This window comes from Andrena cerasifolii, chromosome 1, assembly GCF_050908995.1.
Source record: "Andrena cerasifolii isolate SP2316 chromosome 1, iyAndCera1_principal, whole genome shotgun sequence".
NCBI lineage: Eukaryota > Metazoa > Arthropoda > Insecta > Hymenoptera > Andrenidae > Andrena > Andrena cerasifolii.
In genome coordinates, this window is record NC_135118.1 from 27,108,363 (window position 1) to 27,122,093 (window position 13,731).

At 42.7% G+C, this 13,731-nt stretch overlaps 2 protein-coding genes across 5 annotated transcripts in view; one reads left to right on the plus strand and one right to left on the minus strand.

Annotated features, from left to right (window-relative positions):
- The window catches only part of Ets65a (DNA-binding protein D-ETS-3), an 88,320-nt gene that overhangs the window by 12,566 nt on the left and 62,023 nt on the right, over positions 1–13,731 (plus strand). The window lies entirely within an intron of this gene.
- The window catches only part of LOC143373859 (uncharacterized), a 42,902-nt gene continuing 36,720 nt past the window's right edge, over positions 7,550–13,731 (minus strand). Inside the window, exon 2 of the mRNA XM_076821478.1 lies at positions 7,550–7,851. Coding sequence (XP_076677593.1) covers positions 7,699–7,851 — 153 coding nt within the window. The 3' untranslated portion in view covers positions 7,550–7,698. The remainder of the gene's footprint in view (positions 7,852–13,731) is intronic.

The following is a 13,731-nucleotide window of genomic DNA, read 5'->3' on the forward strand; positions in this document are numbered from 1 at the left end:
GACGCTAGCTGTCGCGAAAAAGTTATGTCTAATTAAACTTCGATTCTACTGTTAAAAATACCTATTTGTTCCACTTATGTCCTACTGAAATCAACGAGGTTGTCATTGACTTAATTCATGTAATATATATGTTCAGCATGAACATAATCAAATTACAAAATTGCGTTTTTCTTTTTAATTTACAGATAGTTGAAATTCTACTTGAAAGATAGTGCGTTTGTAACTCAAAATTGCAGGTGTTCTACTCCCCAACTTTCATACTATGATTTCCTTACAAATTAATGGTATTTACAGAAAATTCTTGTTGGTTCTGGTGCTTCAACTATCCCACTATGGAATTGTATTGAAAAAATTCTGTGTACTTAACATTCAAAAGCTGACTTTTTTCCTCTATTCAAACCACTGTGCGACGTCCTCTTCATACGCGGCACTTGTGGATTTCGCAATTGAGATTTGTAATATATTCACACCCTTCCTTTTTGTTCTATCAGTTTCAAACCACCAGCGTTCCCCTGCCAAGTGAATATACCCAAGCTGCCTATCCCGATCCACAGAAGACTCTCATATTCAAAGATCCTCAGCGTTGCAGAAAGCAGGCAACTGATGCCACAAATAAAACAAAACGAGAATTTATATAAACAACCCCATAAGTAACTGTACGCACCTACACTCGATTACTTTGTCGCGTGATCCCCTGTCGCAGCTACTTCAGGTTTAAAGAAAAAGTTTCCTTGTCACAGCTGCAAGGCAAGCCAGCGTTAGGCACGCGTCAAACTCGGACAAGTTACACGGCGGAGCGATGTTTTATATGTTAATCGCGGATCACGCAAGTACGCGTGGAAAAGCACATGCGACTCGATTACGCGCAAGCTCGTGTCGCAGCGAGTGGTACCGAGCAGAGGCGGTCGTTATGGAGATGAAGCTTCGTACCAGTGATTATTTAAATGGAAATTCTCCTCTGATTCATTCGCTATTTTCTCCGGCAACTTCCTACCCCTGCTGCTCTCGCATTGCTTCGCGGGAGCCCTTCGACTGCGTCCAAAAAGGTTAACGCGATCGCGTTCTAGGGGCGTATACACTGAGTCACTACTTTTCTCACGGCTTTCACAAGTTCGATCTAATCGAACATTCGTACCTCCGTGCTTTGCGTGGGCGTGCGGAATAATTTCAGCACTTTTCTCACGTTGCTCTCCGAGGGTGATTAACGCACGCTTGACCGTATCACGCTAAGTAGAGTGTGCACCGAGAAATATGGGAGTCATTCAGGCAAGCGCGTACGCTCAGACAGCTAAGCAGCTAAATTTTATTCCACAGCGATTTATCCACGATCTTCAAACCCCACCCACCCGTCGCTATTCTCCAAAAATCCGAACGTTCCCGAGGAATTCAACACCCCCAAAGCGATACAAAAATTAGCAAATGTTTTGCGAACCCAGAACCATCGCAGCTGGCGGAAACGGAGAGCCACTTTTATTAAAAAAGAAAGTAAAAAAATCGCGCGTCGACCAGAGATGGGCGAATTTTGTATTTAAATAGAAATTTCGAGTAACGAATAAAAGTGGAAAAAGTTATTTGCCATGTTGTTGAAAAAATTTGAACCGTGTTAACATCGCTCGCCGAATGAAGTTCATTTTTTGAATCGTCGAATAAATTTTTCAGCTTTAACTTTGACTGTAGCCAAATAAAAGAATTGTGTAGTTATCTAAAGTTAAGGTAACTTTTATTCGATCCGTTATTTAAATAATGTTTTATTTAATTAACGCCCGACTCTGCCATCAACTAAACCAATATGATTAATAAATAAATATCGAAAACAAAATCCGCGGATTGAATCCCTCGGCTTCCAACAGGATTCGTCAATCGACCACTGAATTCGGCTCGCGTCCCAAGATGCACCTCGCCGAGCTCTCCCGATAGAGAGGAGAGGAAAGCCGGGGGGAAAATAAAGGAAAATCTCGGGCGCGATAATTTGTCAGGCCGCACCGGCCGCGATACCGGCAGCCTGACTGTTGCTCTTCGTTGTCGCCGATTTCCGATTGTTTTTTTAAAGCGCCGGTCGCCAGGGGACATTAATTACCCAGCCAGTGTAAATCACGTTATCTACCGCCCACGCCCCTCCGCGCCAACTGGGTTGGGGGAGCAGGGCGGAGGGGGGAGGGCGGTCGAGGCACGGTTGCATCGACGGGGGTGCGTTGCACGAGGGTTGCACCGCTGCCAACTGAGCAAAACGGTCGTCGACTGCTCTCCACGGCCACACCAATATCCTGCTCGCCTCCTAGGAAATTTATCGGTAGTTCGTTCCGCGAAAACTTTACGCGCTCGAACGTTCTCCATCTTCTCTGCTTCGGGCGGGAGGGTGTAGGGGGTAGGAGCGCAGTTTTGTGGAGAGAGAGGATGTAGTGCTCGACTAATTTTTATGGCGACACGGTGGAAAGCAACAACGGGGTGGTATAGATATTGTTTATAGTGGCGAGGAGTTTGTTATTGCAGAGGGATGTGTTTGGTAGTTTTTGGACGTAGCGTGGTGGTTTAATTTTTAGAGATGAGGAAATGGGATGTGGGTGGATTCATGGAAACGTCGACAGAGTGAAGTGAAAGCAAGGTATTAAGGCTGTTCGAGTACTCGGAAAAAGCGAGTGGCTCGAAAGAACCAGCGGCTCGATAAAACAGAGTAGCTCGAATTTTTTCGAGCGGCTCGGAAGAATCGAGAAGATTGAATTTTTTCCGGCAGACCGACTGTGTCGAGTAGCTTGAAGCTTGAGGCTTCAACGTTTCGGGGAATACGAATGTTTCAAACATTTTAGGTTACGAAGAAAAAAGTAAGAAGAAAAGAAAGATAACATAAAAAAGGGTATGAATACGTTCATAAATACACAAAAAAATGAAGAAAAAAAGAAAGATTTGAATTTAGTGCTTATTTTCAAAAGTTACAAAATATTTCCATTTATAGCTTACATTTTATTTATTCACATTACTTATTCAGAACCATTATTCCCGTAGATAAACGTAACCTAAAATATTGGAAACATTCGTATTGCCCGAAAAGTTCAAGCTTCAAGCTTCAAGCTACTCGACACAGTCGGTCTGCTCGAAATTTTCGATCTGCTCCAAGTATATTCGAGCCGCTTGAAAGAAACTCGAGTTTCTCGGTTCTTTTGAGCCGCTCGAAAAAATTCAAAAGACGCATTTTTTAATTTAACAGCCAAGATAGCTATATATAAAACGTCAAAATATAACAGTAACAGATTTTGCCACAAAAAAAATAGATTCGCTGACACTACATTAGACACATTGTGCTATTTAAAAACAAATTTTAAAACCAAAAAGTAATGTTTCGCTTTGTACAAATTTTGTATTAAATAAATAAATTTACCAATTATATTTAATATCTATTTTTTCTATACACAAGTTTTGTATAAATTAGACAGGAATAATCATTTAGTTAAAGTTTTCTTGTGTTTTTGATAAATATTATCAACATTATTCCGAAAATATAATTTTTGCAATATTTTCTTCAATTTCTCGAGAATTCTCGAGAATTCTCAAGAAATATGATCTCATTTCTGATGTCTGGAGAAACAAAAAATATGGAGAAATCAGGAACACTAATCAACGCCATACCATTAGAAACACTATCCTATCTGAATCTACAGAAACACCCAAGTCAAAGGATAATCGAGGAACAGAAGTTCCCCAAAGCTTTCATTTCAAGCAAACCCATCAGCAAAAAAATACCAACTCGACTCCTCCACCAAACTCAAGCTCCCAGAATCAAAACCCTACCTATACCCATGAAAACTCTGAATCGAAGAATGGTCCCAGAAAATGGAACAGAAACTCCGCAACTCTTCCATTTCCAGCAAACCAATCACCACGTAAACTACCAACTCGTCTCCCTCATCAAACTCAATCTACCAAAATCCAAAGTCTACACGAACGCAGAAAGCCACCCCCATCGAAGTTTCGCCCCAGAAAATGGAATAGGAACTCCGCAGCTCCCAATCCTCGTTCCCTCCGAAGAATATTCCCATCGATCGCGAGTCGTCATACCGACTCGCGAGGGCCGCTCGGCGACGCTGCCGCGGCCGAAAAATGTTGACAGAGATCGCGGTCTGGGTCCCCGTGCAAGATGGTGGGTCGATGATGGCGGCGTAGTCGCGAAAACGCGGATGACGAGGGAGGAGGAGCGGTTAGGGGGTTAGCCGGGAACGTATCCATGACGACCGACCGCCCCACGATTCGCCACCCTCCGAGATCCCGGATGCACCCCTCGGTATCCCAGCATCCCTCTGGTCTTCCGCCCTCTCCACAAGCCCTCCGCTACAGGCTTGAGGGTCGAGTCTATCTAGCCGCCGTATCTGCGGCTCTGGGGATCATGCTCGAGCTACTTAGATTTCAAGTCGGGTCATTCCGTGTCGGGCCTCCGCACACGTACACGGGGTAGGTACCTGGCTATAATTCTACCCAACTTTCCCCAGCCCCTGACAAAAGGGGAAATCCCCCTAGCCTGGTGGAATCGCTGCTTGGAGCCCGCGGAGATGGTTCGCCACGTTCTCTGCGACTGAGAGGGATGCGCCAGGGAACGGAGAGCTAACGAAGCCGTGCTTCGATTGGGAGGGAGGGAGTCTGGGTCTGGTGATGCAGAATTTGGGTGATTGGGGGTCTGGATGAAGATCGAGGAGGAATATATTTGCTAAGAAATTGCAACCGTGGTGAAGTTCTACTCTATCAAAGCTGTTTTATTTTGGAGCAATTAGAAGGAGCTATTCAACGAATATCTTTGGATTCTACTATCGGCCTTATTTTCATAGTTCTCTGATTCAAACACCTTTATGTTAGTTGATAAGTATTTAGTATAACGATTAATATCACTTTCATTCCCCCGCAGAATTGAATCTCTGTCCCTCAAGTTTCCATCGTATCTCTACTTCCATCTGATCCGTTTCGTTACACCGTGCCACCTTCTCGATAATTCCTAATCTGGTACCCAGTCTCGTCAGTTTTCTGTCACGCTTCGCCGGGCTCCTAATCGTTAAACGAACGTGGTCTCGCGTTCGATCGGTTCATCACACGTCGGATGTTGTGTCAGCGTGTACGAGGGCGGCGCGTGTATTTAATGTTTGTCGGTAGAGCACCATCCCGCCTTGTTTACCCTGGTAATTGATGTTTGACAAAACGAGGTGACGCGCATGCCGACAACGTGCTGTTTGCCAGGGCGCGCGACGCTGGTTAGCCCTTTTAAGGCTCGCAGGGCTTGCGTTCGATCGTGCACGCTCCGCTGAGCCAGGCCCGGCGCCACGGGACACTTGCACGGGGTATTTCGAAATTAAGGGGGCGGTTCTCGCGGGATCAACTACGTATGAGTTGCACCGAGTCAACTGAGTCGAACAATCCAAGTGAACGTAGAAATGTGCTGCTTACTGTACAAAATGAAAGGATTGCAATTAGAGCGACGAGTACAGCTTTTAATTTCAGTCTAGAGATTAAGATTCTAAAATCAATTTGAAGTGCTGCTAATTAGGTGGAGATAAGCTTAAGGATATTAATCACAGTTCAATCTACTGAAACAATGATTCCCAACCGGTGGGACCTCTAAATGGGTCGCGAAGTGTTTTGTGGGAGGTCGCCACGGTTTTTTGGATTTGATTTTTAATACAGTCGAACCTTGATAACTTGAAAACCTCTATAAGTAAAAAATTTTCTTCATTCCCAGCGACTCCAGTGTAAACACCTGTATAACCTGAAAACTCGGTAAGTCGAAATCTCAATAATTCGAAGATTTTTTCCTTCCCTTGAGATTCGAGTTATCGAGGTTCGAGTGCAATAGGTATTAAGTTAGAATTATATTCTGAAATACATATTTTTAACGTGTTTTGTTTACCTCATTAAATTTACGTTATTTGATATGGGGGGCGCGATCGTAGGTTATTTAAATATTATAAAAAGAGATCGCGACTTAAAAAATGTTGGGAAACATTGTAGTAAAAATTAAATGACAAATATAAAAAAAAATTAATAAAAGCTCAGTAATTGGGAACCCAACGATCAGCCTCAGTGATGTTCTCTATCACAGTTGTGCCAATTGAATTACGTAATTTAATTACATTGTATTTAAATTAATTTAATTACATTGTATTTAAATTACATAGTAATTCAATTACGTTGTAACTCAATTACATAATTCAAACTTTTCAATTAATTCAATTCCTAATTACTGCAATGGTGCGTGTAATTGAATTGCAATGTAATTGAAATACAATGCAATTAAATTACAGTTCAAACCTCTGAAGAAGTGAGTGAAAAAAGTGGAAAAAATGTAACAAAGGAGTTTATTTCTTTTTATATACTATAAAGTTATGAATAATACCATATTCAGCACTCATAATAATTTTTTTCTGTTCGAAACCTTTGCCTACATATTTCTTTCCCACCTCTTATTACTTCTCAGTTTGGTTCCCTCGTAATTCGTAATTATAATTCAATTACATTGTACTATGCAATTACAATTGCAATTACGAATTGCGATGTATTTTAATTGAATGCGAGATCTGAATTACGAATCACAATGTAACTGAATACGATGTAATTGAATTATTTTGTTATTATAATTCATGGAGTAATTCAATTGTAATTCTGCACAACTCTGCTCTCTATGCGGAGGTTTCCATTCCTACCCTCTTTAGTATCCACCTCAAATTAAAATATGTCACACTCCTTCTTTCTTACATACAACTATTCAAAATACACCCATCTATTTGTCGAATTTAAGAAACACCTCTATCTGTTTGGAGTATTGAAAAAGTTTTCTGCAGGAACAATTACAGCCACCTCTTACGGGCAATTTAACCTCGCGTACGCCTCGAGGATGATACTCGACACTCGAGAACAAGAGGAGATCGCAAAGATAAGTCTTCCGGCGATCCAGAAGCAGGGCAATTAAAGGCAAGAGAAGTATCGGCTGCGACACTTTCGCGAACGCCCTACGGACGGAGAACGGAACGCTTTATGCGACCGTGGGTAATGTTACCTCTCGTCTGTCTAATTGCACGGAATGGGGCACCTACCGAGACAAACGGCGCAGCATAAAAGAGCTCGCACCCCCTACACCAATTTCACGTGCGCTGAGCGCGTCTGAAAGACAGGATGCCGGGCGCGTCCCATTGTGCCCCGCGAAAAGTGGAACAATTTTCCATGGAATGTTATTAACAGTGGGAAATTCATTAGTACGTTTCTTCGGAAATAGTGGGAATATAATATTCCAATGCGCGAGAGCCTCTGCTTTCCGATCTGCAGGATTATTTGAAAGTGCAGAGGTGTAGGTTAATTTATTCTGTAAACAATCGTGCAGTAAATTTTAATTTACAGATGGCGATTTCTAGAGCATCGCTAGATATCGTTATAGAGGTTTATAATTTTTCTATCTTTTACAATCAATTTGGGAAACATTTAATATTGTACGGTTAAAGAAACGTAGATGATGTATTAAGGGTTAATATTTCCTGACACGAGGAACAAGCTCGTGAGCGTCGCGGGGGTTGGTCGATTAATCGTTGATGAGGACTCACCCTGTGTGTGCCTCTTCTTCGAGAAGGGAGGATCACGGTGACCAAGACGCGTTGATAATTGCCGGTATCGGTTAACCCTGGGGGCAGAGGGGGTGGCTATGGGGTCTCGAGCAGACCCTCGTCAGTCCAGGGCTCAGCCAGCCCCCACGGTGTGATCCCTTTTGCCCTTCATCCGGGAACCTTTGCGCGCCCCTTCGCTTCCGCCACCAGCAACTACGACTGGTTCGCCCCTCGTTCCCAGCTTCAAGGGGTGACTAAGGTTCAGAGGATCGTAACTGTCTTGCCTCTAAAAAATGGAAAGAATACATTAAAGAAATTCGGGGAGGCCGCTCGGATGACCCCGGATATCCGTCCGCGTACCCCGTAGCGGGGATGTCCCTGGGACCTCGTGTGCGAATTCTTTTTGGGATTATCGAATTCGGTGGCTGGAGTCGATGGTGAAATGTTAGTGGAAGTACATTTGCAATGATTGAAGGTATGTTCTTGGGGATATAGTTGATTAATTCTAATAGCGATTCAAATCACTTGAAATGATTTGATATCTCGTAGAAGGGTTGGGCGATTCCAAGAGATTTGAATGCGTCCCCTGAGATTTCTTGGTCTTCAAATTTTAGTAAAAATATTTAGTACTGCATGTGGTGGCAGTTGCTTTGGGTAACGACACTGCATTTTAATTTAAATGAGTGACGAAAGATGTCGGTTAGTATTAAAGCTTGCATACCTACTCTTTCCTCCATCGACTGTTCCCACCCTTAAGGGGGTAGTGGACTATTTCAGCTTAAAAAAATCGACAGTTTTTATTTTACTGCTTCTGAAAGTCTTATCCTTTACGAACGTTTCAAGCAAATGTTCATGAAAAAATTCAAATAATTGTCGAAGTTATAGCAGCGAACGTAACACAGTGTATAAAGTTAACATCCCGAACTTTGAAGCCGGTTTTCTCGAAACACCATTTTCAGAAACGGTGTACATCATAACTCTCGAACGAATGAATATTTTCACTTAAAATTTTAAACGGAGCTGTAGAATCCCATTCTCTATCGCGTAGAAATTCCGCATCAATATTGGATGTTTGTAAAACATTTTATAACTGATTAAAGACGATTTTTTTAAAAATGTGGAAAGAAAATTGATTAGTGCGTAACTTCCACAATTTTCGTTCAAATTCATCGGCAAGTTTCCGCACTGTAGATATTTGTGTATAGAATAATCACCTCAAAGCATTTTGCTTTCAGGTGATTGGTTCACCTGAATCGATGTACACCACCTGCAGCGGTGAGCCGTACAGAACAATCTTCAACGATTAATAACTTCGACAATTTTATACATTCCGACGATTTTTTTTGTAAATACTCGCAAACATGCCCACAATAGATTGTCCAAAGCACGTCTATAAAGATTGTTTGGTATCAAAGTAATTTAGCGTCAAAGAAACAACGATTTTACGTATCCAATAGTCTACTACCCCCTTAACTTACATCTTGTCTCTAACAGACAATCAAGGAAAACACTACGAATGTTAAAAAGATAAAGCCCTTGAAGTTACTACTGCGAGACTGCTGTGATTATTCAGCCACCACTAAGGTACACACTTCCACCCGCAGGCAACCTTCCAACCTCCATCCCCCATCTTACCACCAACCCACACGCGATCACACCTGACAAAACAGAATTTTATCAAATACTATCGCAAAGCCTATTCCTAAAAAGGAAAAAGCTACCCAAGACAACTCTAACGACTCGATCCACTTTCCCACCCCCCGTCACAGTGCACAACTATTCCCACCGCCACCCATCGCACGCATCTCCGACGCACCCCAAACCGCCAGCAAACTCCAGCAATTAAGAGTACCCGTGGAAAAAGAATCCCAGCGGTCGATCCTCGACTACCAATGATCGATTGCGACTCTCTCCGTGGCCCGTTCAGGTCGATCGCACTCGAGCGAATTCCGGGTGGCAGGGGGGGTTGGCGGTGGTTGTGTCTTTCTGTTCTCCTACGGCTCGTTGCAGGCCCCGTGACTAATCATGATAGTTCCGCCCGGGAACGCCGGGGACACACGACTCTCGGTTCCGTTTCCGGCGCGTGCTGCCGCCCCGCGTGACCCCCCGTCGCCTCCTGCGGCTCGCAAGCCACCCTCCCGCGCAATTATTGCGCTTCGCAACAAAGAGCGTGGCGCGGGATCGAAGGGCCGCGTCGCTGGTGCCGTTGCTGCCTTATCTTCCTGCTACATCTTCCTCGAGCCTGGTCTCCGCTTTCCTCTCCTTTCCCCCGCTTTCCACTGCTCTCCTCCACTTTCCTCTGCTTTTCTCTATTTTCCACTGCTTTCCTCACTCAGCTTTCCTCTGCCTTCTCCCACTTTCCTCCGTCCCTCTTCCTCCACTTTCCTCGTTCCTCATCGCTGGTTTCTTTCTTCTCCTGTCACCGGCCACCGCGCAATACTACCCTCCCATTACCGCTATCTTCCTGGGCTGTTTCCTCCGCCAGTCGTTCCCGCCCCCTCGCCGTCCTGGATATGTGTTTCTGTGCGCGTTCCTCGTACGAGCTGGATATTATCGATACCGTTTCGGGGCTCTTGGAATTTCAGTGCTTCTTCCTGCGTTCCTGGTTGCTAGACGCTGTGTAGTTGGTATCCAGGGTTGATTTGGTCTTCTTCAGGGGGATTTGGGTGTTTCGTGTGAACGTGGTCTTGGGCCTGAGTTGGCGCGAGGTGCACTTGTTTGTTCCTGTACCTTTTGAGGAATTTAGATGGGGAGGAGGTGAATCGCTATGTAGTGACGTTTGGACATCAGAGTGTACCCTGATTACTCTCCTTCCTTACTCTCTCCTGTGCCTCCGAAAAGTTCTTTGTTTCAGCTAGGGTAAAGGACCCAATTACTGACACCTAACCAATTACTGTCACCTTAAGATATTTTACTTAAAATAACGAACAAATAATCGTTGTAAAGTCATACACAAAAAGAATTATGTAATTCAACCTATAATCTATACTATTGATTATAAACTATAGCTTATTTATTCGTTATTTTATGTAAAATAGCATAAGGTGACAGTAATTGGTTAGGTGTCAGTAATTGGGTCCTTCGCCCTATAAACCAAAAAGTAATGTTTCGCTTTGTACAAATTTTTTATTAAATAAATAAATTTACCAATTATATTTAATATCTATTTTTTCATTTACACAAGTTTTGTATAAATTAGACAGGAATAATCATTTAGTTAAAGTTTTCTTGTGTTTTTGATAGCTATTACCAACATTATTCCAAAAATATAATTTTTGCAATATTTTATTCAATTTCTCGAGAATTCTCAAGAAATATGATCTCATTTCTGATTTCTCGAGAAACAAAAAATATGGAGAAATCAGGAACACTACTTATCACCTCAAATATTTCTGCTATAGTATTTAAAGTTGCACAGAAATGTTCCCTACAAAAGGTGCATAGCTTTGCGAGAGCCGACGTATAGTAACAATATATAGTTCTATTGAACTGGGAGGGGTTAATCAAGACAACAGGTACTGTATCTATCTCTTTCTTCCATTTAAGCTCTCTATAACACCAACCTTTAGAAAAATCCTATGGCAAGTGGTTAGCAGTAACTCCCACTGCACAATCCAACCGAAACACCACTAAAGCCCAGCATAAATCAGTCAACGATTTAAAACACCACACCCCATTAACAACAAGTGTCCCTCAAGAAACCCCCAGATAGCACCTCGAGCTAATTACTTTTTTCCACCCTCGTCTTTAAATCAAACCCACCACCCCCACCGCCGTCGCAGACGATGACTTCCGGTTGTCATCGACCACCCCCCCCCCCCCTCGTTCAGCCTACAAAAGCGTCTACCTATCCAACGAATTTCCTCGGACCATCTATCTCCGTACGTTATCCAAAGGGGGTTCCGAGTTTTACACGTGTCCACGGCTAGCTTCCAGCTTATGCAACGATCGTACGTGCCGCAGGCAGGCCAGCCAACCCCCTGGCCGCATCATTATTCATCCTCTCGCGACCTATGGCCCAGCCGACTCCCGACGTCGTGAAATAACCTCGTTAAGCCGCTAACTCGCCGCTCCACGGCTGTGCGCGGGACTGCGAAGGTGGAACGAGCGGCTCCGCCGAAGGAAAAAAGAGCAGCGAAAAGTGGGGGGCAGGGTGGCGAGAAAGAACGGCCAAGAAAAGGGGCCGAGGAACAGGAGAACGGGGCAGTCCACGTGACTCGACGGAAGCTCGAGTGAGAACCGCTCGTTCCCTCCACCCTCCATTACAGTAAATCTTGTATTTTATCGGGGGGGAGGTTCCAGCTGCTTTCGTGTACTGACCGCGCGCACGGGGCTCCCGGGGGTCAAATTGTGCTGACGGCTCGGGGTGAAAGGGGCACTACGCGATGAATATTGATAGGTGGAGATTCTACGCAATGTAGATTTTGTAGAATTTCGAATGGTTTGTTTGGGCTGGTTTCAGGAAAGCGGAGGGTGGGTGCGAGGAAGTGTTGGGCTCCGTCGGTGGTAGTTTGAGGTAGTTGAAGTATGAAGCTGAAGGAGGTTTGTAGTAACAGGGGTGGAAAATGAGTTTTGGGTTTAGGAGAGTTGTTGGATGACGTTTTGGAATTTGAGATCCACTGTGGCATCTCGAGTTGGGGGTTGGATTCCACTTGTGATTTTTAATGGAGATTTTTGGAGGGTATATTAGAAATTTGTGTTGGTCAAATGGAATTTCTAGGAGTCAATATATTTCTTCGTTTATAAAATGGGGTGTTCTTATTGCAAGACTAATTTTTCCTTGTCACTTTCAGAATTTCGAACTTAACTGCACCTCAATTTTTAGTTCAGAAAAAATTTGGAAAAACGTGTCAAAATAATAGGTAAAATTTACTAATCTGGGTTTCATAGGTAGGATTGTTACGTCCTGGAACTATATTAAGGGTGTAAGGTTTAAAGAAGGAGTGATATCTACCTAGAGTACATAGTTTTGTGGTTCCGTCGAATATCAAAAGTCTGTACCATTAGGCACGCATGCACGAAGTTACTAAGCACTTTATGGCTTTATCCTGGTAGAGTAATAAGGGTGGCAGTTAACGATGATCGGTTAAGAAGATCACAGGGAAGCAACCCCTTGCTACCGGAGTCCTTTACGTGCTGACATTTCCCTGCAAGTAGTTCAGATCAATACCAAAACCGACGAGCAAGCGGCTAACTACCCCTAAATTCATAGAAGCCTCGGATAGATGGCAGTGTCTTTCGAAATCATCCCTTATTTTAGTCACCCTGAGCCTCGACAGATGTCTCGACCTTCGTGACCACCCTTATTACTGGGGGATGAAATATACGTCACCATAACCCTTTTGTGTAATCTTACGACGATATCAAAAACATTGATTAGTTCAAGTAGTATTACCTGCTCAAACTTTTGCAGAATTTCTAGATCTTGTATTTCACTGCAATTCATTATTAAGTCGTATCAGAATTTTTTTATATAACATTAACTGATCGCTTTATATGTGCACCACGAGTTCCTCTGAAGTAAACAGCTTTTTGTTAAATATTTTATTATACAATTACGACCAAAGCAAAAGCAAAGCAAAATGTAACAAGTACAGGAGACATTTTATCCTAGAAGTGTCAATCACTACAGACTAAATTATTTAAGGGGTTATATCTAGTCAGCAGACCGAAAAGAGGCGAATATTTGTGAATTTTTTTTGGAGAACCGGAAGCATATATTTTTACAAAACTTTTTGCACTTAAAAGAACAACATTTAAAGAACATTTAGTAATTTTTTCGTAGAAAAATATTTAAGTTTATAAGAAAGTAACAACCGATATCCAAGAAGCATTTTTAAAAATTTGGTTTTGCGGTGGTGAGCACTGCCATTCGGAATCAGATTATCTAAAATCAAAAAACAAAAAAGGTTTCGTTAGCATATTAATGCATCTTCCGATTAACGGATTGAATTTCCGAAATATTAATTTAAAAAAATGGCGGCTATTTAAAGTTGAAATCCAGATTTTTTCGTGCAAAAATCCCGCGAAAAAAATCATGATTTCAACTTTAAATAACCGCCATTTTGTTTTAAATTAATATTTCGGAAATTCCCTCCGCTAATCTGAAGATACATTAATATACTAACTAAATCTTTTTTGTTTTTTGATTTTAGATAATCTGGTT